Raw genomic sequence first — 26,264 nt, 5'->3', positions numbered from 1 at the left:
TGGCAGCAATATCCAATTTAGAAATAAGACAGCTGCGCCACTCATTCTCTATTTTGTCCATACGGAGTACTCCACCATTACTGCTCAGCTCAGGCAATTACTTAAACCCGGGACGGGATGTCACCGGTTTTAGCAACAACCGTGGGGGGGTCACTGTCTGAGCGATATGTCCCTTCCTGTTCCGTCCCGGGTTTTAGCAACAACCCTTGGCTCACTCTGGGAGAACTGGTGCAACTGAACTTTGCTTTTAAAAAAAATAAAATAAATACTTTCCTTTTCTTGTAGTTTTCTTTTTCTTTAATTGTTGGTACTGCACCCTCTTTCAATACGGGCTTATATCCAACGCTTCTCAACAGATCAGAGGTTTCGTACGAGTCTTCAGTAAAATGTGCAGAGCAGAGGAGAGACCACTTCGTAGGCACCCAATGTGCCCATGAACTTCTCGCAAAACGCGTCCAAATCTTTACAGTTTGAACATTCTTGGGCCATGAATGCAACGTAAATCCACCTTCTGTCATGTTGCTGGCGAGTGCAGCAACACATCTACATGGCATGGCGATAAATTAGCTCAAAATGGAGGATCGGAGTTGCAGTCAGCTCTGTGTTTTAGTATAGCGGAAATGGCGATAAGACCAATAGACTTCCTGTTGTGACGTTATGGACGTCAAGGTCATTCACTGAGACCACTACCTATATAAATCACTTTAATCATAAAAATGACTATATTAGATTTATTGTTAATGCTTGAAACTATTCCTGTGCCATTCTTGAGGTCTCAAGGCATTTATAAAAGAAAGTGAGGCCATGGTTCTGCGTATATGCTTTAACTTAGTATCTGTGGCCATGGCACACCCTCTGGTATACATAAGTCAATTCAGCTACAGCAATTTTATCCTTCTCCGTCGAATCTTTTTTGACCATAAATGTGAAAATTACCTTTGTTTTGTGTTTAAATTGAAGTAGGCTTTGGTGTTTTTAGTCGCAGTGTGCACATCCAAAACAGTTCTTCTCTCATGCTTGACCACAATTTTTGCTAGGCATATGCCACATGTTGCTGAATATGTGTCTGTCACAGCTGGCATGATATAGTTTTTGTATTTAGTTATTGTGAAACAAAGTAAATCATTTGCATTTTTGACAGGCCTAGTGCTCCCACTCCTCATTGTTTTCCTCTGATTCATCTCACCTCCCATTTCAGTGTTTTATATTGTTGAATAAGCATGTGTATTATTTTATTAAATTTGGCATTGTTACCAGTTTACCAGATGGCACGGTGGTGTAGTGGTTAGCGCTGTCACCTCACAGCAAGAAGGTCCTGGGTTCGAGCCCCGTGGCCGGCGAGGGCCTTTCTGTGCGGAGTTTGCATGTTGTCCGCGTGGGTTTCCTCCGGGTGCTCCGGTTTCCCCCACAGTCCAAAGACATGCAGGTTAGGTTAACTGGTGACTCTAAATTGAGCGTAGGTGTGAATGTGAGTGTGAATGGTTGTCTGTGTCTATGTGTCAGCCCTGTGATGACCTGGCGACTTGTCCAGGGTGTACCCTGCCTTTCGCCCGTAGTCAGCTGGGATAGGCTCCAGCTTGCCTGCGACCCTGTAGAACAGGATAAAGTGGCTAGAGATAATGAGATGATTTTTGTTTTAGACAGATTTAATGAATTTCGATCAAACCAACTTTTTAACCTGCACAGTTCTGAAGAGATTATGTTTTCTAACTCATGTAAATTTGTTCCAGAACAAAACATATTTGTGTCATCTGCAAATATGGTATTAAAAAAAAACCATCTGAAATATCTTTGATACATTGCACATATCATTTATATAAAGAATGAACAGTTTAGGACCCAATACTGACCCCTGGGGGACACCACAATCAATATTCAAACGAGTTGAGACAGAGTCACCCAACTTTACAAATTGTGTCCTGTTGCTCACATAACTTCTTATCCAATTTAATACAACTCCCCTAATGTTAATATTGTCAAAATTATGATTTTTTTTATTTAAAAATCAGATTGTATGAGGACTCTAAATTGACTGTAGGTGTGAATGTGAGTGTGGATGGTTGTCTGTGTCTATGTGTCAGCCCTGTGATGACCTGGCGACTTGTCCAGGGTGTACCCTGCCTTTCACCCATAGTCAGCTGAGATAGGCTCCAGCTTGCCTGCGACCCTGTAGAAGGATAAAGCGGCTAGAGATAATGAGAATGAGATGAGACCAGTTTACCAATGTTGCATTTATTATCACTGGCAACCAGTTCTGGAAAGCTTGTGTGATAGTTATACTATCATTATATATATATATATATGATTAGTTTCTGTTTCTGAATGACTCAGAAGGCATGCTACAGGCTGTACTTTAACCCCAACGTGTAAATCACATGCTTTATTTTTTTTATTACATTAGATTACATGTATGGGATGTAGCAGATGCTCTTGTCCAGAGCGACATACAACATACCCAGAGAAGCCTGAGGAACAGTTGGGGGCTAGGTGCTCAACAGCACTTCAGCCATTCCTGCTGGTCCAGGGAATCAAACTGGCAACCTTTTGGTCCCTAAGTTGCTTCTGTAACCATTAGGCCATGGCTTCCAATATTAAAGTGCACAATAAACGTTAGTTTAAATTCTATCAAACATAGCTAAAGGTATCATTCTCAGCACAAACCAGCTTGACAGCATGAACTTGTAGCTAAAACGAAACACATACAAACAAATGCAGAACAATGTGTGGAATGCAAACTGTAATCGCTATGTTCATTGTAGCTTTGTGTTTCAAACTTCCAGTACGTTCAGATATGACGCTTTGCTATGATGAGCTCGAACACATTACACGTCCTTCAAGTAATTACATCCATGATATACACATCATGATAAATACTGTATTTTAGAATTTCATGGCCTACTATACTGCTCAATTTATACATTCTGTAAAGATGAGTAGATCAATAGATTTTTAAATTAAATGTACACTTTGCTCTTTTTAATTCTAGCTTGTTCAAGTGAATATTTTGTGTATACTGCTATATTTTTTCACATATACTGCAAGCATATTGATCAGTTATACACACCACAACTATGAAATAACGTGAGGGGAAAAAACGAAGATTAACTTTCGATAGCTTTTGGAATTTTAGGCTCGATGAAGGTTTGTAGACTTTTGTGAGAGGTGAAGAACTGAAAGATTCCAGTTTGTCATGTAGCAAAATAAAATATTTACACAATACTTGGAACTGAAGATAGCAGATTGTGTGCAAGGACATCAAGGAGGTTAAAAGGCTCGTTGCTGTTGTTGTCCCTGGACAATTGTTAAACAATGAAATTCAGACAATATACATTAAATTATCTTCAGTAACCGCTTTAAACTGGTCAGGGTCACAAAATGGAAAATTCACACCAAAAGGATGCCAGTTCATCTCAGGGCACCATGCACACACACACACACACACACACCTTCACGGACTCATTCAAACCTCGGGACAGTTTAGTGCAGCTAGTCTATACCTGCATGTTTTTGGACAGTGGGAGAAACGTGAAGAACCTGCACAGACAGAGAAAGCACCTGAGCTCAGGATCCAATCGGACCCTAAAACTATATTTAAGTTCAATGTATCACTGATTTAATGTAATATCAATTTTCTATATTTAATTGTGCTCATTTTCAAGAAGGGTGCCAATAATTCTGGATTATTACCTATAAAAAGAAATAGAATTTTCACACTGATCATGTATGTCTCTTTGGCTCTATAGGCTTCAGCCCTTCAACAGGTTTATCTCTTTGGTTGAACAAATACTTGGTGTTTTTTCCTGATTTAAATGCAACACAGAGCCAGTTGGTTCTAATATAATGAGCCACTAGGTAGATATACAGTGTACTAGGTGGTGTGTATGCAGGAACTCTGGCATGGGTGTGTGTGGGAATATTACGTCATATTGTAATTTTGACAGAGAGACACAAAGAAGGGAGTGGTGATCTCGGTTTATGAGAATGAACAAACATTCAGGGAAACTGAGAATGACAGCCTTTTTCAAATGGAAGAAGCAGACGTGTGTGAGCTCTCGGAAGGTGAGCACTTTTCTTTTAGATTTGTGTTCAGATATAAAGGGAATCTGTTTGTGATAATCTTCTGTATTGATTACATAATACACAATAGACAGGTACTGTGTATGTTCAGCTAATGGTTCAGATATAAAGATCATATTGTACTTGTATTGTATTGAAGAATACAGAAGAATATAGATGTAAGTTATGTTAAACTCATAAATTCATGGAAAGTTCAGCTAGTGAACAGATCTAGATAAGCCTGATTCCAAATCCAAATTAGAAGACAATTGTCCTTATGCTACCTTTAAAGGCTACCTTCTGAGGGAACAGCTATTGCCACACACCGAAACGATACACGATTACATCCTGATTTATGTCAAATAATATGCTGAACTGTAGCACAGTTTGAAATCAGTGATTGATACTTGGAGGAGTAAAGTACAGCGATTAGTCATAGGATGTTAAAATGAACACGTCTATCATGATAAGGCTATGTTAATCTGTTTTACCTGTCTAACATGAACACTGTTTCTGATTTGGAACAGATTATGAAGCTGAAAATGTATTCTCAATCTGGATATCCTGCGATCACAAAATTAGGGGACCACACAGATGAAACATGGATGCTCACCTAGCTTGTTTCTGCTATCAAAGCCATGGGGTTTACTAGATTCCGGTGGATCTGCACTTTCATTGGACTGATTTTCTCAGTGGTGGATATCGTATCTGATTTATTGCTGAGCTTGAAGTATTTCAAGGAAGGACACTACATCTGGTTTGCACTGACGCTCTTGTTTCTTCTTGCTGGATCTCAGTGCACACAGATTTTCAGCTACTCTTGGTTTATGAATGATTATAATGGCGAAGTGGAGACAAAAACGCATATCACTCATATGGGCTTGCTCCATCTGGTACACATGGGCTTCTTCGCCAGGTAAATGTTCATTACAGGCTTTACTATAGTTAAAGTAATTTTTGGATCCAAACCCCTAAGAAATTTATATGATGCTTTACACTTCATAGCATGAACATCATCGGTTTAAAAACTCAACGCGTTACATTACTCCAGCTCTAAAAGACAAATTCTTTCATTCTCAGGTGTATGTGCGGCTTTCTTGGGAACAGTGTAAGTTAAAGAAATGGAAATAGAAACAGTCTGAACTCGTACCGGGAGCACTATTCTTATCACCACCACCAGTAGGAACATCTTAAAGGCCACACTGAGTTACTGATTAAACCGATGAAAGTACAGTACGCTAGAGGATCACACGGATCTGTAATAGAATATAAAATCCAGAGCAACACAACTAAGATGCATTCAACGGCAGAGTTTATTAAAAGGTAAATCAGAGTTGAAAACCAGACACATTCAAAGTGAATGGAGAATATTCAGATGTAATCCAGAAACAGACAGCTCAAAGCTGAAAATTCAGATGAGAACAAAACCAAAGCCGAGCATTATAAAAAGACACACTGAGAACAAGACTTCATAAATAGTGACAGGTGGGATCAGGTGTGGTCTACAGTATATTGTATACACTGACTAATGGGATTGACTAAGGATCACAGTGTCAAAAGTATACAGCATATTGGAAGGCGATCCCCAGTAGCCAAACATGGGATTGTCAGATGAAGCCATGACCAATTGATGATACAATAGGTATACATAGAAAAATTTGAATATCGTGAAAAAGTTCAATATTTTCCATCATTTATTTAAAAAAGTGAAAGTGTATTATATTCTCAACTCATTACATGCAAACTAAAATCTTTCAAGCATTTTTCTATTTTAATTTTGATAATTATGGCCTACAGCGCAAAAAAACCCCCCTCAAAATATTAGAACATTTCATTTCGAGTTTGAGTAAATTACTATTCAAATAGTAGAAATACAGTGTATCTCTCAGCCCATGTTTACATTAGACCGTATCAGCGGATCATCAGATTAACGTTTTTAAAACGATTAGTGTGCACACAGCAACACCAATACACGATTTGCGTGCACACAGCAATACCAATACACGGATACACTCGGCTCCGCAGGCATCCTGCGCTCCAAATCACTCCGCCCTGAACAGCGAGGGCCCTCTGGTGGGTGCGCACTCCGGCCTTGCGCAGCTCACAGAGCATGCGAGTGAAGTGAACAAGCTGTGATTCGGGACTGAGCCGCTGTGTGTGTGATCCCAGCGCACATCACTTACCACTTGCAAGTGGAAGGATGGCAAGCCTAAAGACAATCATAACTACACAATGGGCAGTATTTGCATCAGTATTTGCAGTATTTTCATACTTTTATACTCTTTAATAAAAGGTGATACAAGGCGGAAGTCCGCGCTGTTTTTCAGCAGTCGCGTCACATGACCAATGCCAGCGAATCAGGAAGGTGGATGTCACAGTGACGTTGTCCAATGAGACGCCAGCTAGAGCTCAGCACAGCGTATCTGTGTATTCTGAATGTTTACACAGCACCGGAGCTGACACGATCTGGATTGAATACGTGGACGCTGGCGGATTCCCGTTTCCCGGCGTTTCCAGGCGGTTTAATGTAAACGGACAGTGCATCCGCGAAGAAAACGAGACAGATACAGTCTAATGTAAACGTAGCCTCAGTCTACAACCCTGATTCCAAAAAAGTTGGGACAAAGTACAAATTGTAAATAAAAACAGAATGCAATGATGTGGAAGTTTCAAAATTCCATATTTTATTCAGAATAGAACACAGATGACATATCAAATGTTTAAACTGAGAAAATGTATCATTTAAAGAGAAAAATTTAGTGATTTTAAATTTCATGACAACAACACATCTCAAAAAAGTTGGGACAAGGCCATGTTTACCACTGTGAGACATCCCCTTTTCTCTTTACAACAGTCTGTAAACGTCTGGGGACTGAGGAGACAAGTTGCTCAAGTTTAGGGATAGGAATGTTAACCCATTCTTGTCTAATGTAGGATTCTAGTTGCTCAACTGTCTTAGGTCTTTTTTGTCGTATCTTCCGTTTTATGATGCGCCAAATGTTTTCTATGGGTGAAAGATCTGGACTGCAGGCTGGCCAGTTCAGTACCCGGACCCTTCTTCTATGCAGCCATGATGCTGTAATTGATGCAGTATGTGGTTTGGCATTGTCATGTTGGAAAATGCAAGGTCTTCCCTGAAAGAGACGTCGTCTAGATGGGAGCATACGGTATGTTGCTCTAGAACCTGGATATACCTTTCAGCATTGATGGTGTCTTTCCAGATGTGTAAGCTGCCCATGCCACACGCACTAATGCAACCCCATACCATCAGAGATGCAGGCTTCTGAACTGAGCGCTGATAACAACTTGGGTCGTCCTTCTCCTCTTTAGTCCGAATGACACGGCGTCCCTGATTTCCATAAAGAACTTCAAATTTTGATTCGTCTGACCACAGAACAGTTTTCCACTTTGCCACAGTCCATTTTAAATGAGCCTTGGCCCAGACAAGACGTCTGTGCTTCTGGATCATGTTTAGATACGGCTTCTTCTTTGTACTATAGAGTTTTAGCTGGCAACGGCAGATGGCACGGTGAATTGTGTTCACAGATAATGTTCTCTGGAAATATTCTTGAGCCCATTTTGTGATTTCCAATACAAAAGCATGCCTGTATGTGATGCAATGCCGTGTAAGTGCCCCAAGATCACGGGCACCCAGTATGGTTTTCCGGCCTTGACCCTTACGCACAGAGATTCTTCCAGATTCTCTGAATCTTTTGATGATATTATGCACTGTAGATGATGATATGTTCAAACTCTTTGCAATTTTACACTGTCGAACTCCTTTCTGATATTGCTCCACTATTTGTTGGCGCAGAATTAGGGGGATTGGTGATCCTCTTCCCATCTTTACTTCTGAGAGCCGCTGCCACTCCAAGATGCTCTTTTTATACCCAGTCATGTTAATGACCTATTGCCAGTTGACCTAATGAGTTGCAATTTGGTCCTCCAGCTGTTCCTTTTTTGTACCTTTAACTTTTCCAGTCTCTTATTGCCCCTGTCCCAACTTTTTTGAGATGTGTTGCTGTCATGAAATTTCAAATGAGCCAATATTTGGCATGAAATTTCAAAATGTCTCACTTTCGACATTTGATATGTTGTCTATGTTCTATTATGAATACAATATCAGTTTTTGAGATTTGTAAATTATTGCATTCCGTTTTTATTTACAATTTGTACTTTGTCCCAACTTTTTTGGAATCGGGGTTGTAGTTCGGTGCACACAACCACAACCATGGGGAAGACTGCTGACTTGATAGTTGTTCAGAAGATGATCAAATCAACACCCTCCACAAGGAGGGTAAGCCACAGAAGGTCATTGCTGAAAAGGTTGGTTGGAAAAGGTGCACAAGCGACAGGGGTGAGTGCAGCCTTGAGAGGATTGTCAAGAAAATTAAATTCAAGAACTTGGGAGAGCTTCACAAGGAGTGGACTGAGGCTGGTGTCAGTACATGAAGAGCCACCATATACAGATGTCTTCAGGAAAGGGGCTACAACTGTCACATTCCTAATATCAAGCCACTCCTGAACCAGTGACAATCACTACGTTTACATGCACATAGAGAGAATTGAATTTCTGCCGTTGCTCGACTGAAATCGAAGTTCAAAATGCCATGTATACACCTTAATTCGGCTGAAATTGAACCGAACTTGATTTCTCGGAATCGAGCTACACGACCTAGTTTATACGATTTCTGCCGAGCTACTTTGTGCATGTATACCCTATCGAGCTAGTTGTCGAGCTACTTCCGGAAGTGACGAGTGACGAGACCACAAGCGGGAAACACAACAGCCTCGGTCGGCATGACAACAGTAGTAGCGAGCAGCAGAAGAGGTCAGGAGGAACAAACGAAGAAGAGAAAATGGCAATGTAGAGCTCTCTGAAGTGTGGGTGGAGCACAGAGGATAGCAGGACAAAGCTTCTGGTACTAATAGGCTTTTTATTGTCAGACTTTTCAGTTTAACAGCCTACTTTTATTCTTGAGAGAAAAACAAACACACACACGCGTGCGCGCTGTGTTCTAGTCCCGGGATGAGCTCTCCCCTCTGCTCTCCCTCTGCTTCCTTAAATAGGGCGCGGTTACTGGGAAGACACACAAACACAGGTTAATTACCGTCAGGTGTAGTTATTCTGCCACTCACCTTCCCTGGCTCCGCCCTCCTGTCACAGACCGGTGCTTGACCACGCCCCCACTGCCACAGGCAAGCAGAAACGTGCACTTCTGGAGCAATGAGGAGACAGAGTTCATGCTCATTCAGCTTAAGGAGTTGAATATATTAAAATTCATGGACAGGAGAAAAACGCGCAATGGAGAACACGGAACTGATAACTTTGTTTACACTCGAATAGCTCTTCATGACAACCGGAAGTGTACCAACACGATGGGGCGTGTTGCGCCACCTGTGGCTCGGGTGCACAATGCACCTCACACAATAGCCCGATTTCAGTTGTGTGCATGTACGGTTGGATTTCTCTGGCACCCTGCTGGGACCTTCAGCTCGATTACCGACAGCAGCTCGATTTGGATGTGCATGTAAACGTAGTCACTGTCAGAAGTGTCTTACCTGGGCTAAGGAGAGAAAGAACTGGACTGTTGCTCAGTGGTCCAAAGTCCTCTTTTCAGATGAAAGTAAATTTTGCATTTCATTTGGAAATCAAGGTTCTAGAGTCTGGAGGAAGAGTGGAGAGGCACAGAATCCAAGGTGTTTGAAGTCCAGTGTGAACTTTCCACAGTCTGTGATGATTTGGGGTGCCATGTTATCTGCTGATATTGGTCCACTGTGTTTTCGTCCAAAGTCAACACAGCCATCTACCAGGAGATTTTAGAGCATTTCATGCTTCCACCTGCTGACAAGCTTTATGGAGATGCTGATTTCCTTTTCTAGCAGGACTTAGCACCTACCCACAGTGCCAAAACTACTACCAAATGGTTTGCTGACCATGATATTACTGTGCTTGATTGGCCAGCCAACTCGCCTGAGCTGAACCTTAGAGAGAATCTATGGTGTATTGTCAAAAGGAAGATGAGAAACACCTTATCCAAAAATACAGACAAGCTGAAGTCCACTATCAATGTAACCTGGGCTTCAATAACACCTCAGCAGTGCCACAGGCTGATCACCTCCATGCCACGTCGCAATGATGTGGTAATTTGTGGTAAAGGAGCCCCAACCAACTATTGAGTGTATAAATTAACATACTTTTCAGAAGTTGGACATTTCTGTATTGGAAATCCTTTTTTGATTGACCTTAAGAAATATTCTAATAATCTGATATACTGGATTTCTGATTTTCATAAGCTATAAGCCATAATCATCAAAATTAAAACAAAAAAGGTTTGAAATATGAGGGTAAGTAAAAAAGTTCTAAGACAAACTGAAAAAAAAATCTTCATTTATGAAAATAACAAAGCTATTTCTCTACATATCCTCCATTTAAGTCTAAACACTTCTGCAAGCGGTGTTTCCATCAGAGAATTCCTTCTTTGTAGAATTCTGGGGGATGTTTTTCACACCTTTTGAAATTATAATGTGGCAGCACGAGGCATAAAGTATGGATTAGCACAGTGTAAAGAATTTAATTTGTTGCCAGACTACGCCACCCTGGGAATTTCACCCAGGGAAATATTTTGGATATGATAATCCCCAAAAGAAACACAAAAAGGGCACTTAGGTTCGTTAGCAAGTGAGACAGAGACGGCAGTTCAAGAATACAAAAAATACAAATTTTCTTATTAACAAGCTAATTTTTATTTTCAAAAAATAAAATATCACTCGCTCTGGGACAATCAAGAGAAAACCAATCAGGGCTGAGACTCACGGTGCCAGACGGTGCAAATAAAAAGGGGAATCCCAGGAACACCACATATAAAGCAATTAAATAGGAAGCAAAAACCACCCGACATGCAAAACACCACACAAGGGGAACACCATCACTGGGACACCAATCCACCACTGTAGACTCAGCACCTGAATGGGGGTGGGGTGGGGTGGGGGAGACCAGAGAGCAACGGGTTGGAAATAAAAAGAAACTATTTAATAACAAAGAAAATAAAAAATGTACCAATAGACAAACAAACACAAATAACAAAGGAACAGAATAACTAAATCACCACACTGTTCACAGATAAGACGTGGCTTGACTTAATTAAAAGACAGCGTTACTGAGCCACAGCTTTGCCTGGGGAGCACCGGCAAGCCACGGAAGCAACTGGCCAGCTGAATAGTCAGCGTCAAGCAAGGCAACCAGAAGCCAAGTCCGTGGCAAGGCCGTGCATGCCTGACGCAAGACAAAGCGAAGCAGCGCAACACAGTACAAAGTAACGTGAAGCAAAATAACACAGAGCAAAACAGCTCAAGGCAAAGCAGCTCAAGGCAAAGCAGCAGTGGTTTCTCACAGGGTTGCTGGCTTTACGCCGCTGCTAGACTACCTTTACACTGCAATACAAAACAAATACAAACATTAGCAACTTACAATGGGTGGAGGAGGAAGTTAAAGCCACCGCGCTATATACCGGTCAGGCAGTCCAGAACAACACAGCATGGAGCGGAGGGAGTGACGCTACACAAGAGCTACCTGTAAACAAATACACAGCAGGGGCGTGTTTAGCCTATTTTTGGGGGTGCTCAAGCACCCCCCAAAACAAGCTCAGCACCCCCTAGCTCAGCACCCTCAAAAACACTGCTTTTGGACGTAATTTTCAGAAATAAGTGCCCTTGTGCACTGCGCAATGAATGTGTGCGCGGGCGTGTATGTGTTCTTGAATTCACCTGTTACGTGATAGTTCTATGACCAGTAAAATACCTCTCCTCCTTGCGTCCCCTCTGATTGGGTTGCCTGTCCGCGCGAGTGCTTGCTACGACATGGTGTTTTTTTTAACTGGATTCCACGCCGATGAGGAACTCGAAGTAGCACCTGAGTATTACTGGCATAGCGAGATGTGAAGGTACGAACTGGAGTTACAAATGCAGTAGTAGGTCTTGTTTAGTTAAAAATATAACGTAAATATTTGTGTCAGTGGTTGTAAATGTGTAGATATCATAGTTTATTGGGTCAGCTTCTGTTAAAACATTGCATAAGTCTAGTCTTGTCTAGTCTAGTCTTCTTGTCTAGTTAAGTCTAGTCTAAATGCGGAATAAACGTGGAAACACTGTCGTTCAAGCCAGGTGCCTCTGTCAGCTCTGGGGGCTAAGCACCCCCAAAGATCAGATGCTAGAATCGCCCCGATACACAGGTTGCTGCACGTGCAACACCACAACAAAGGATGCATGAAAATAGTACACCTACCAGCAGTGAACAGTGAGAGGCATAAGGAGCATTGAGCGGCAACACCCAAGTGAGCTTCTATGACACAAAAATGACTAAAATGAGCACTGAATAGACAACGGGGGAGAGAATGCAGCTGCTGCCGACAGCCTACCTGTCGCCACATGAAAGCAGAAGTAGAAGACGCCGGGACGTGACGTAACCCAGCCTCTGGCAAGCAAGAGGCAGACAGATGCTCTCTGCTCACCTTTATGCAGCATTCTCATGCAGCGATTGACTGGGATCGGAACCCAGCTGAACGTCACTAGGACAAATCACTGCATACTGCCATAATCACATCTGTCTTAGAACTTTTTGACTGACCCTCATATTTCACTTTACATGTAGTGAATCTAGAATATATGAAAGTTTACCTTTTTGAATTAAATTACAAAAAAATGAACTTTTCCACAATATTCTAATTTTTTTTTTAAATGTACCTGTATAGCCATTTCCCCACTTATTTCTTGGCCTGTTTTGGGGAATTTGGAAGAAACCAGAGAAACCAATAGTAAACCATGTGGACATGAGGAGAACATTAACCTGTTTAGCACACAGCAATCTGAATTATTGTCATACTCATTAACAAATAATATATTGTGCAGCCATACTATCTAAACCTAGTAATGTGGGCCATAACCAGAATATCATTGCAACACTCTGCTCTACATCCCTGACACAAAACAGAAGAAATAATCAAAAGAACTGGTGCTCAACCCTCAACCAATTGAATTATTATCGCCAAAACTATATTTCTTAAATAACACAAGAAATCACAAGAAATGTAGTGTTCATATATGGAGCCTTTGAGGTGCCATGATGGCTACTTTGAAGCAAGGTGTGGCCATTAATTAATAAATTGAGGTCAGGATAGACCAGGGGTCCCCAAACTTTTTCCTGTGAGGGCCAAATAACTTTTCCCTTCTCTGACGGCGGGCCGGGGCCAGTTTGTAACAAAAAGTGTGACGATCGCAGAGGTGTCTAAACGTAAACATTTATTGTTTTCCAGAAAGCCACACATAACCAAAAATTAACCCTTTCTGGGATCTTGACAGGAAAAAAAATCAGAAAATAAATAATAACATTATTAATGAAATAAATAACACTATTTATGAAATAAATAATAACCAAATAACCCTTTTCAAGTTTTTCACAGAAAAAAAGACCATGGAACATTAACTTTCTTGTAGACACAACTGTTTGCAGCTCTCTCTCATCAACTTCACTCTGAAAACCAGAAAGCAAGCAGGCTATGAAACCGAACTGATACCAACACCTACCAACACAATACATTTCACTACCAGTATGGTTGTAGAATGGATTTTATCTCAGTAGATTTCATTATGATTATATTTGTTTGTACTCAGAATGGCTCGTTCAAGTCAGAAAAGTAAGCTTACCTATATATGTTCATCAGTGTGAACTGTGGGCCTGCATCTGGCTGGTGAGAAGTTCAATGTCAGGTTCCATTTTAGTCACAGCAAGTCTCAAACACTGATGGAGATGTTCATCTGTCAATCTTGATCTCATCGGAGTTTTCAGGTGGTTCATGCGTGAAAAGGTTTGCTCACAGATATACGTGCTGCCAAAAACTGTGGACATCTTCATTGCGTGTTTTTGAATGTTTGGGTACGTGTTGTTTGGGAGGGCGGCATAGACGTCAATGAGACTGTTGGGCTTGAATGCATCTTTCAGGGCATCACAGTTCTGTAACTCGGCCAACTCAAACTGATAAGAAGGCTGGGCTTCATCAATGTCGGAAACAAAGGGGTTCTGGAAAAAGCGGATATCTTTTGCATTAACATGTAGTTCACGGAATCGCACACCGAACTCCGCCTTCAGCATTTCCAGTGCTTCCACACACTTTTCAGCTGGGAACGGGACCGCTGGGTTCTCTGTAGAGAGGTTTTGGGTAGCAGGAAGATGGATGAAGTTGTTGTTTTTCACTTGATCCAAAAGCAGCGCTAGTTTCACCTCAAATGCTTTTATGTGGGAACACATGTCGCAGATTAGTTTCCCTTGGCCTTGTAGCTGCAAGTTAAGGCTGTTCAGTATTTCTGTCACGTCTGTTAAAAATGCTAGGTGCCATTTCCATTCTGGGTCGATCAGCTCGGGGACCGTTTTGTCTTTTGAATGAAGAAATGCGTTTATCTCAGGTAGCAGCTTGTAAAAACGCCTCAAAACTCTGCCGCGGCTCAACTATCTGACCTCTGTGTAGTAAAGCACATCGCCATGCGCAGACTCCAGTTCAGACAGGAATTGTTGGAACTGCCTGTGTTTAAGTCCCTTTGCCCTGATGAAGTTTATGCATGATGCCACAACCTTCATGACAGAATCCCACTTCAACACTTTGCAGCACAGTGCTTGCTGGTGAATTAGGCAGTGGACTTGTAGCGGGGCGATAAGACCCCGTTCTTCCATCTCCCGGTTCACGAGCCCGATCAGACCCCAAGACGCGCCCACCATACTAGGAGCTCCGTCAGTCGTGATACTAACAAACTTTGACCAGTCCAGGTTCAAGTCTTCCATGGTTTGGCATACTTTGCCAAAAATATCCTCCCCCGTCGTAGTCCCTTTGAGACTTTGGAGGGCTGCCAGATCCTCGCACATTTCAAAGTTTGCGCTAACTCCACGAATAAAAATTAGCAGCTGCGCTGTGTCCTGCACATCCATGCTGTCATCCAGTGCTAATGAAAAAAAAGTCATATTCTTTCGTCTTCTGCTGCAGCTGGGCATATACATTACCCCCAAGTTCTTCAATACGTCTTGTGATTGTAGTCGCCGACAGACTCACGGCATTAAAGACATCTTTCTTCTCGGGACACACCTCCTCCGCGACAGCATTCAAACATTTCTTGACAAATTCTCCATCAGTGAAAGGTTTACCGCTGCTAGCTATCAGTTGAGCAACCCGAAAGCTCGCTCGAACAGACGACTGGTTCAGCTGAGCTTGGCGTACAAATGTATTCTGCTGAGCTAACAGTATACTTTTTAGCTTTGAGAGTTTGTCTGCTCGCATTTGGCCTTGCAAGCTATCATACTTGTCTTTGTGATGGGATTCATAGTGTCGGCGCAGATTGTATTCTTTGAATACAGCCACTGTCTCTTGACAGATGAGACAAACAGCCTTTTCTTTGCATTGAACAAAAAAATAATCGTTTGTCCACTGCAGGTTAAATACCCTGCATTCTGAATCTATTTTTCTCTTACCTAATCTTTTCGCCATAATTCCGTGTTATTTGACAGTGGTGTGTCCAGGATTTTTTTTTTTTGAGGGAGGGGTTTCAGATATGGCACAGACTGCAGAATGTTACATTTCTATGCATGTACAAGTCGCGATCACGCGGCCAGACTGAAAAAAAAATCATAATGCATCTCTGGTATTGTTCAGAGGGCCGGGCAAAATGTGGAGGCGGGCCGTATCCGGCCCGCGGGCCGTAGTTTGGGGACCACTGGGATAGACTAATGCCATTGAACTGAATAATTTGAGCCTACGACTTAATATGTTATGGGAAGGTTATATGTGGCCTCCATTTAATTATTTGGTGGGAAGTGATGAATAAGTTCACTTTGAGAATTTTCTTCAGTTGATATACTAACCCCATTTCCAGAAAAGTTGGGATATCTTCTAAAATCAATAAAAACAAAAATCTGTGAGTCGTTAATTCACTTGAAGCTTTATTTCACTGACAAAAGTACAAAAAAAGATTTTCAACAGTTTTACTGACCAACTTAATTGTATTTTGTGAATATAAACAAAGTTAGCATTTGATGCCTGCAGCACACTCAAAAAAAGTTGGGACAGAGACAAAACGAGACTGAAACATATCTATGATATTCAAGTAAAACCATATTGGAAGATCATACAGTGTCAGAAACCACAGGAACAACTCAAGTGAGTATGTGATGAGTGACAGAGCAACTCACCTTCATAATGTTTCCTTCTGTAGGTACTATGATCTCCTGAAGACAAGCTTTAGTTGTGTATGGAGGGTGCACTCTGAGTCAAGTAAGGAGAAGGAGCTGTTTGGGATGGCAGCTGATCTGAGCATGCTGCGACTGATGGAGATATTTCTGGAGAGCGTTCCTCAGCTCCTCCTGCAGATGTACATCATTCTGCAGCACCAACATACCTCCAAACTACAGTGTGAGTTCTCAGTGTAAAATTCAATATACATCAGAATAATATTAAAAATATTATAGTATAAAAATAATATTAGATTTGGATTGGTGTCGTCATCCCAGAGTTGAAGCTGTTCTGAATGGAGGAATGGGCTAAAATTCCTCCAAGCCGGTGTGCAGGACTGATCAACAGTTACCGGAAACATTTAGTTGCAGTTATTGCTGCACAAGGGGGTCACACCAGATACTGAAAGCAAAGGTTCACATACTTTTGCCATTCACAGATATGTAATATTGGATCATTTCCCTCAATAAATAAATTACCAAGTATAATATTTTTGTCTCATTTGTTTAACTGGGTTCTCTTTATCTACTTTGAGGACTTGTGTGGAAAACTGATGATGTCTTAGGTCATATTTATGCAGAAATATAGAAAATTCTCCAAAAGGGTTCACAAACTTTCAAGCACCACTGTATATAGTCACAAAGTACAACTGTATAACCAGGAAATTCATTATAATTTTAACATGAAGTCTATTTTGTTGAATTTATCAACTGTTCATTGATGGAGACTTGAGTGTTCATGACAACTGCAGTCCTAAAGTTATCATGGCAATTGTAGTCCTCAGTCATCATAGCAAAACACTCAGTGTCCAGAGCCGTCTTCCAAGTATAACTTTCGACTGTCCATATGGGGCCATCCTCCTCAGAAGCAATGTGATGAGACTCCAGCCAGAAGTAGGGCATCAGGATGGATCAGGCAGGTCTGAAGAAAGCCCATGTTCATCAACAGAGCAGTCCTTATAGTGCAACAGCAGCCTTGTTTGGATGAAGTATGTCTACAGCAGTGACTGGGACATTTTAGGTTGATAATTACCCAAAAGACGAACCACTATGATCACCCTAGAGCAGTGCATAATACCACTTGACAGGCACTAAACTACCTATGTAGGATTGGATAGTAAGCTGTAACCCATGTATGCATGCTGTTTATATGTAAGTCATATGACTTATGTGAGACACCGAAATAAATTAAACATAACCATTAAAAAACTGGGTTATTGTTTACTAAAGCTTTGCGTTAGCAAATAAATGCTAATAAATAAGGTAGTTGATACAGTAATATAATGTCAGTGAAGCTGTTTAGCAGGGCTGCCAACTTTTCGAAATTCCTTGGAGTGAGATTTTTTTGGGGGGGGTCGACGGCAAAATTTTTCCGCACACCATGCAGTAAGTGGGAATTTTGTATTCAGTTTGATATTCACTTGTCCCCCTGCATTCTGGTGTTTTGTTTGTGGGTCGTCCAGCTGGAGATGGACAATGGGGGGGGGGTTGAGATTTTGGATTTAGTAGATGTTCCTGCTAGAGGTCTGCGCGGGTCGGATTTTTCAGTCCCGCTCCCGCCCGCGCCCGCATTGTGCAGTCCCACTCCCGCCCGCGCCCGCAAAGAATTATGATTTTCAGTCCCGCTCCCGCCCGCGCCCACAAAAAAATTATGATTTTCAGTCCCGCTCCTGCCCGCGCCTGCCATATTTTGTCCCGCTCCCGCCCGCAAATCCCACATGATGCAGACGTTCGCGTTATTTCTCAGGAAAGTTCTTGTCTTGACACAGCGTGATGGTGCCCCGCCCCCTACATTGAGTCAAGCCTACCGTCACTGTGTAACCTGTCTCTCTGACTAAAGTTGTAGACTAACGCAAGTTGTAAATCACTTCACTCGTGGTTCTCTTGCTAGTTGGGTGTGAACTGCGAGTCATTAGAGTGATCAATGGCAAATTTAACATACTATTTCTCTGCCAATCTAGCTCTCTCTACAAAATTAGGCACCTTAAAATATTTTTATTAATGCCAAATAAAATATCCAGCACAAATTATATATGATGGACATAATAATTTATGCATTTTATTTCAAACACAGTTTTAGTTAACGGGACTGCAGCTTATCACCGCTCCCGCCCGCGCCACATATGTGCACTCCCGCTCCCGCCCGCGCCACATATGTGCACTCCCGTTCCCGCCCGCGCCACATATGTGCACTCCCGTTCCCGCCCGCGCCACATATGTGCACTCCCGTTCCCGCCCGCGCCACATATGTGCACTCCCGTTCCCGCCCGCGCCACATATGTGCACTCCCGCTCCCGCCCGCGCCACATATGTGCACTCCTGCTCCCGCCCGTGCGCGCATATGTGCACTCCCGCCCGCGCCCGCAATGAGCTTTCAAAATTTGTCCCGCGCCGCACTGCTTTGCGGCGGGTCCCGCAAGTCCCGCAGGACTCCCGCAGGAGTGCAGGGCTCTAGTTCCTGCATTCTGGTGGATTTTTGGAGTGGCCTGCTGTGCCATACCTACATTCTTACACACCCTGACTTGCCAGGCCTTCAGCTTGTGGCCAACAAAAGCACCAAGTTTTGGCTTAAAAGCCCCCACACTAGAAAACTACAGATGACTGCCAATGTTCCTGTAGCCCTATAGACCTGTGTTTCAGGTTTAAAGGCAAGTTCATGTTTGAAAATATTTCATCAGCTAAGCCTAAACACCTTCTGAATTGAAACTAAATGTTAAGTTTTTAATAACTGTTGCAAAAAATAAGATTGTCCCTCACTGACTATTCATTATGCATTTAAGGGCTTTCCCCACCACTGGGTTCAGCAGAAGATTGGCATGGGGAAAAATATCAACAGCAAAAGAACAAATAAAATGCTTAAACAGTAAGCAAAATGTGCATGTGCTACAAGAAACATTAAAATGATTAAGTTTGAATAGTATTGAAACACAAAAAGCTGAACCTTGGCCATAGGTGGGAATGTGCACACAAAGTTGGGCTTAAAAATTTTGGTCATACTTAAATAAGCTATATTAATATATTTCTTATTAATTTATTTCTTATCTATGGTTCTTATTAGTAATAGAGCATTCGTCAGGGCCTTTTATCTGACAAATATTCTCTACCTGTCTTGCCCTCTTTGAAACCCTGTCTCCTCAGTATATTGTTCTCTGTCTTTTTTTTTTAATTATTCACAAGTTCAAGTTCTTTGATATTACAGGTGACCATGCTTTATTTACTTTAACTGAGCAATTACATACATCATAAATAATTAAAAATAAATACCCTGTAAATAAACAATAGGTATGGTGGCTAATGGCTCTTCTTGCATTTGTAATATTATCTCTTACTTGCTTTATTTTACAACATTTCCAGTATGGCTTCAAATAAAGTCATAAAGTATGATAACATACAGTAAACAAACTAAAAATGCACCTTAATAAACGTGTGCTAAGGAGGTGCTCTCCCGTGCTGCTTGTTGGGGAAGATAGAGGCTGTGGCACGGCAGGAGGCCTATAATGATTTAGCATGCCTAGTACACAGCTCTCGATATGGCATTAAATATTCTCACAACACTTATAGGCTAAAACGATTAAGAAACTTTATATAAGTTCATAATTACGCCAGTAACACCACACATTGGCGTGCATATGCACAAACCTGTCTGAGACACCCGTCTTCAACTCAGATACCTTCTTCTCTCTCCTCTTCCTCTAAATTGACGGTAGGCAATTATCCAACTTTCGGAGAGTGCAGCATCATTAGATGCGCCACCTACCATAGGGGAGTGTGTACAGAAGGGAACACCTCTCTGCCTGTTTAGCCGTGTATAAGGCGTAATTGATCGATCGCAAGTGGTTGGCGCGACGCAATGGGTAGCCTAGATCAGATAGATAAACTAGATTTTTTTCTAGCATGAGAAATTGGAGGTATGACGTGTGAGCGTGTGAAAACAATCAAATGCGTGTGTCTCACGCTCATTGTGTGAAAGTTGGCAGCCCAGTGTTTAGCTACACATAAATAGCTAGATAGCTATTAGCATCATTAAATATTCCTAACAACCTCTGGCCTGAGTACCAGGATTTGACCATACTACATAAATTCCTCAGCTTTGTTTTGTCGTAGGTGGTGGTAGTAAAAAATATTGTTCAATCTGCCAAATAAACTGGATATGATGATGATGATGATGATGATGATGAAGCAGCTTCATTAAACAAAACATATAAAGATAGCTAGTTAGCCTTACATTAAGGGATTGTTATTGGCATATACTATATCACTTTATAAAACAAAGTATTCAATAAAATAAGGTGTTAAATGAACTCGCGTTACACTCAGCAGCTAACATTTCATACAAAACATAAACTGCTATTTCACCACTGTGGCGTTTTCACTCAGTGTATCAGCCATTTTGAAATTTTCAAAACACAACAGTGCTTGATGGATCCCACCTTTAGCTCAACGGAACATGTTACAAAGTCATGAGTACAAAAAGTATCTACACTTTTGTTTCTGTGCAGTTCTGTTACGTTTTTGAGATATTAATAGACATTACTATACTATATAGTCTATAATGTCAGTACATTTCCCAAAGTACACACTACTGATATTTAATGACATGAGACAGAGTGAACACTACAGAGCATGTCTAAGTACTGAACACAACACAAGGGTTAATTATCAAAATACAATCAATCACCACACTGTTTGCTCTTTTTGTCTTGCAGATCTTTGTATGGTTGTGTCCTTCCTAAACGTAGCCTGGAGCACAGTGGATTACTGGCGCTGTTTACGCAGATCACTGCCCAACGCCAAAGAAATGCCAAGTGGAATTCCTACAGTCATCTACCTGCTTTATAAACTCTTAACAATCACCGCCCGCATTCTGAGCCTCACTCTGTTCATCATGCTGACCCCCTGGAGTATCCTGGTGTTAGTTGCTATCTGGCTAACAGCGACAGTGTGGGCTCACGTGGTAAAAACTGATTTCTGCACCTCACTGTGTTTGGAGGAGATTTATCGCAGTGTTGTCGGGGTCATTCTTGTCTTCACCTTTTTCAACATAAAAGGAACGAAAACCAAAAAAGAGATGAGCATATATTATGCGATGAGCACATTGCAAAACTTCTCAGCTCCTGTTGTCCTATTCCTGTTCATGCCGAGGACTGCAGATTCAGACTTCTTTTTACCTGTTACAGTTTTCATATTAATGTCTAATATAATTGGACTGGGATTCCTTGTCCTCTACTATAGTGCTTTACACCCGCCGACTCAAGACGAGGCAGATGTAGTGGATGGGATGGTCACAGTCAACACAAATAATCCCTTGACTACAAGTCGTTCAGAGAGATTTTTAAGGCTCTAACACCTTGCTGGATGAGGACGATATTTAAAGACTCATGGAAGCTAAATTTGTTATTGTCTTGTATGCACAGAGCTGGAGTACTGGTCAGATTTGCTAATGTGTACAAATGTTTAAGCAGAAGTACTCTCCTTTTCATTTAAAGTGGCTGGAGTTCAAAGAACTTTTATTAAAATCGCACATTCCCCCTTAAACTGTTTTTGAATGTGTTCGAATCTAGTGAGCAAAGCTAATCTAGTGAAAACTAGAGCAAAGCTAGCAAGTAAGGTGGTGTTTACATTAGACCGTATCAGCGGATCATCAGATTAACGTTTTTAAAACGATTCGTGTGCACACAGCAACGCCAATACACGATTCACGTGCACACAGCAACGCCAATACACGGATACGCTAATCACATGACTAATTAGACGGCATGTCACATGATCCCAGTGCATATCGGGCATGCGCAAGTCACTCACCACTTGCAAGTGGAAGGATGGCAAGCGAACACCTTTTCCAGCAGATAAACAGACCTGGCTGTGATGTTCATGTTCTCACTGAGTTTAAGCGCCTGAAGGAGGTAAATAAGTTGAAATGTGTAAATAAACCTCAGTGCGGCTCAGCGCTTCCTCCTGCGCTCCAAATCACTCCGCCCTGAACAGCGAGTGCCCTCTGGAGGGTGCGCACTCCGGCCCTGCGCAGCTCACAGAGCGCGCGAGTGAAGCGCACGAGCAGTGATTCGGGACTGAGCTGCTGTGTGTCGTTTCCTGTAGTCCGCGCCGTTTTTCAGCAGTCGTGTCACATGACCAACGTGGCAAGACCAACGCCAGCGAATCAGGAAGGTGGATGTCACAGTGACGTTGTCCAATGACGACGTCAGCTAGAGCTCAGCACTGCGTTTCCTCGTTCCTCAATGTTTACACAGCACAGGATCAGATACGAACTGGGTTGAATACGTGGGCCCTGGCGGATTCAAGTTGTTCCGCCTGTGGAGTCGTTTCCCGGCGTTTTAATGTGCACGGACAGTGCATCCGCGATGAAAACGAGACGGATACGGTCTAATGTAAACACCACTTAATGTAAACACCACCTAAGAGCAAAGGTAGTTTGCAAAAGCTACCTCTGTAATTTAAAGGTAAATTAGGAAACCTGGTGAGTGAAAGCAAAGGCACTATACAAAGGCAAAAAAGCAAGAAAAATTGAACCCTGTGAGTGAAAGTTAACCTCTTCAATGCTGATGCATAATAGAGCATTGGTTTGATTGTTGCGAAAGACCAGCACCTGTAGGGAGGGTTCAAGCTGTTCATCATCATCATCATCATCATCGAAAATAAAAGTCTGCCCATCGACGCAACATTAAAAGCTTTAAAAAAATACAACAAAAACCTTAACCTCTAGCCTTAATCCACAACCTACTGATACATGAGATAGTTTACACAAACAAATGAATAATTTCCATTCTCTTCCATTGTGTTCTCTGTATGTGATATCAAGTGTTCACATTAAAATACATGAATATGAAAAGCAATATAATTTAGAAATGATAATAATTATCATTCCTAGAGCTCCTAACTGTAGGGACTGTAAGCCTCATTCCTAACTGTTCACGACTACTTGTCATGATAAAGACTGAACTGTTAAGTCGACTGAAGGATTATTATGAAAGCAACATTGAAGCACTTTACTAAAACTCAACCTTATCACTAATACACATTTATTGCTTTAGGCATAGATGAAAATTAGATTTTTTTTTCAGAAATTCTGCTGAAATCTTTCAACAGATAAACATTAAACATTCACACATCGTTTCATCTCATGTCATAAGTGTAATAAGTATATTATGTCCAATTATTTTATATGTCATCTGTGTTAAATATGGGTATGTTGCTAAAATTTCAATAACCTGACAAAAACACCAGATGGTGCTGTACTACAACCACTTTCCGTAGAAAAGCTGTTAAATTTTAGAATAACTTGCAGATATGAATAAACAGTTGAAACCTATTTGCATAGAAATGTTATTTTTATTTACACCTCAATTTAATCAGCTATTATTAATCATCCTTGATCTCTCATTGCATTAGTTTAGATGCTGTCTATTCTATAACATCATTTATATATATATTATAAGCAGCACGGTGGTGTAGTGGTTAGCACTGTCACCTCACAGCAAGAAGGTCCTGGGTTTGAGCCCAGTGGCTGATGGGGGCCTTTCTGTGTAGAGTTTGCGTGTTCTCCCCATGCCTGTGTGTGTTTCCTCCGGGTGCGCCGGTTTCCCCCACAGTCCAAAGACATGCAGGTTAGGCTAATTGGTGGCTCTAAATTGACCGTAGGTGTGAATGTGAGTGTGAATGGTTGTTTGTCTCTATGTGTCAGCCCTGCGATGATCTGGTGACTGGTCCAGGTTGTACCCCGCCTCTCACCCATAGGCTATGTTTACATTAGACCGTATCTGTCTCATTTTCTTCGCGGATGCACTGTCCGTTTACATTAAACCGCCTGGAAACGCCAGGAAACGGGAATCCGCCAGCGTCCACGTATTCAATCCAGATTGTGTCAGCTCCGGTGCTGTGTAAACATTCAGAATACGCGGATACGCTGTGCTGAGCTCTAGCTGGCGTCTCATTGGACAACGTCACTGTGACATCCACCTTCCTGATTCGCTGGCGTTGGTCATGTGATGCGACTGCTGAAAAACGGCGCGGACTTCCGCCTTGTATCACCTTTCATTAAAGAGTATAAAAGTATGAAAATACTGCAAATACTGATGCAAATACTGCCCATTGTGCAGTTATGATTGTCTTTAGGCTTGCCATCCTTCCACTTGCAAGTGGTAAGTGATGTGCGCTGGGATCACACACACAGCGGCTCAGTCCCGAATCACTGCTTGTTCACTTCACTCGCGCGCTCTGTGAGCTGCGCAAGGCCGGAGTGTGCACCCTCCAGAGGGCACTCGCTGTTCAGGGCGGAGTGATTTGGAGCGCAGGATGCCTGCGGAGCCGAGCGTATCCGTGTATTGGTGTTGCTGTGTGCACGCAAATCGTGTATTGGTGTTGCTGTGTGCACGCTAATCGTTTTAAAAACGTTAATCTGATGATCTGCTGATACGGTCTAATGTAAACATGGGCATAGTCAGCTGGGATAGGCTCCAGCTTGCCTGTGACCCTGCACAGGATAAGCGGTTACGGATAATGGATGGATGGATAATTAACAAAATAGCTCACCTGGAATGACAATATATGGTGGTGCAGTGGTTAGCATTTTCACCTCACAGCAAGATGGTTCTGGGTTTCAAACTCATGGCTGATGTTCTCCTGTGTGGGTTTCCTCTGGGTGCTCTGCCTTTCTCCAAAAGACATGTGGATTAGGTCAACTGGCAACTCTATGGACAGTAAACTGCCCATAGGTGTAAATGGCTGTTTGTCTTTGTGTTCGAAGGAAGAAAGAAAATGAATAGTACAGCACACCAGTGCATCCACCTCATGGCCCACTAGGAGCTCCCACGAAGTGATTGATGTCTCTCTTTTCCTTATTCCATGAGTAAATCATGCACAATGCTTTTAGAGATGCTTAAGTTTGAAGTCAAAGTAGTAAAGACTTGGTATAAATACATACATTTGGCCATAATTAGTTTCGTCATACTTGAAGAAAGACATAAAATAGAACAAGTCCTAATAGAAGTTTAATTAAAAAACAAACAAAAAGATTGCACAACCTCAGAGTGCTTTATATAGAAAGGTTTACATGGTCAAAGCAAAATGTTTATTATAAACCAATTTACTCTCACTGAGCAATTTATTAGGAACACCTGAACTCGTTCATCCAGTTATCTCATCAGCTAATTGTATGGCAGCAGTGCAATGTATAAAATCATGTAAATAAGGGTTGGATCAATACCAAAATGTTAGGTTTGATACGGGACCTGGCATGGTTGAATGGTAACAGTACTAGTTCAGTACCAATGCAGTCAATCAATCAGTCAATCAATAAATATTCACACAAACTGAAAAAAATGAATAAACATCAAAAGTTTTATGGTTTAAACACTGAGTCAAAACTTGTTGGTTGACCACTCCTGGGGATGGTAACAATGGTCTTGAATTTCCTCTATTTGTACACAATCTTTCTGATTGTGGATTGGTGGAGTCCAAAGTCTTTAGAGATGGTTTTGTAACCTTTTCCAGCCTGATGAGCATACACTTTGGTCTTGGTCATGACTTGGTCTTGGTTGAGCTGGTCTTGACTCCAATACTACCTGACAGTCCCTATAGGTTCTAGTACATGCTTGGAAAGAGAGGAGTATTCGTTTGGGTGCAATCTGCATCCTGATTACTAGATGCCACTAAACCCTACATCTTATGGTAGTCTGTCGTGTCCGATGACAACTAGGAGGTGTTTAGCATTTGTTTGCTCGCTTAGTATTTGTTTGCTTGCTTTGTTTGCTCATAATAAAACTATGGCCACCGTGCTAACCACTTACACCACCATGCAAATAAATTGAGTGCTTTTTTTTGTTAAAAATATATTTTGTGGTAAAATATTTCCCCCCACGTATTTGTATACACACACACACACACACACACACACACACACAGACATATGCACGTGAGTGTATAT

At 41.7% G+C, this 26,264-nt stretch overlaps 1 protein-coding gene across 1 annotated transcript; it reads left to right on the top strand.

The window, feature by feature from the left end:
- The first annotated feature begins 3,946 nt into the window (after positions 1 to 3,946).
- Positions 3,947 to 23,642, top strand: xkr9 (XK, Kell blood group complex subunit-related family, member 9). Its single transcript, XM_060899968.1, has 4 exons — positions 3,947 to 4,059; positions 4,584 to 4,972; positions 16,309 to 16,505; positions 21,031 to 23,642. The coding sequence occupies exons 2-4, from the start codon at positions 4,695 to 4,697 to the stop codon at positions 21,666 to 21,668; spliced, it is 1,113 nt and encodes a 370-aa protein (XP_060755951.1). The 5' UTR covers positions 3,947 to 4,059; positions 4,584 to 4,694; the 3' UTR covers positions 21,669 to 23,642.
- The last annotated feature ends 2,622 nt before the right edge of the window (positions 23,643 to 26,264 follow it).

This window comes from Neoarius graeffei, chromosome 19, assembly GCF_027579695.1.
Source record: "Neoarius graeffei isolate fNeoGra1 chromosome 19, fNeoGra1.pri, whole genome shotgun sequence".
Taxonomy (NCBI): Eukaryota; Metazoa; Chordata; class Actinopteri; order Siluriformes; family Ariidae; genus Neoarius; species Neoarius graeffei.
Note: the sequence above shows the minus strand (reverse complement) of the source record. Positions and strands in the feature narration are given on the sequence as shown.

Excerpts from the sequence above, each read along its gene's own strand:
- xkr9 (XM_060899968.1), top strand. The coding sequence starts at position 4,695 with ATGGGGTTTACTAGATTCCGGTGGATCTGCACTTTCATTGGACTGATT. Across the intron at positions 4,973-16,308 it reads CACATGGGCTTCTTCGCCAG|GTACTATGATCTCCTGAAGA; the intron begins GTAAATGTTCAT and ends TTCCTTCTGTAG. Across the intron at positions 16,506-21,030 it reads ACATACCTCCAAACTACAGT|ATCTTTGTATGGTTGTGTCC; the intron begins GTGAGTTCTCAG and ends TTTGTCTTGCAG.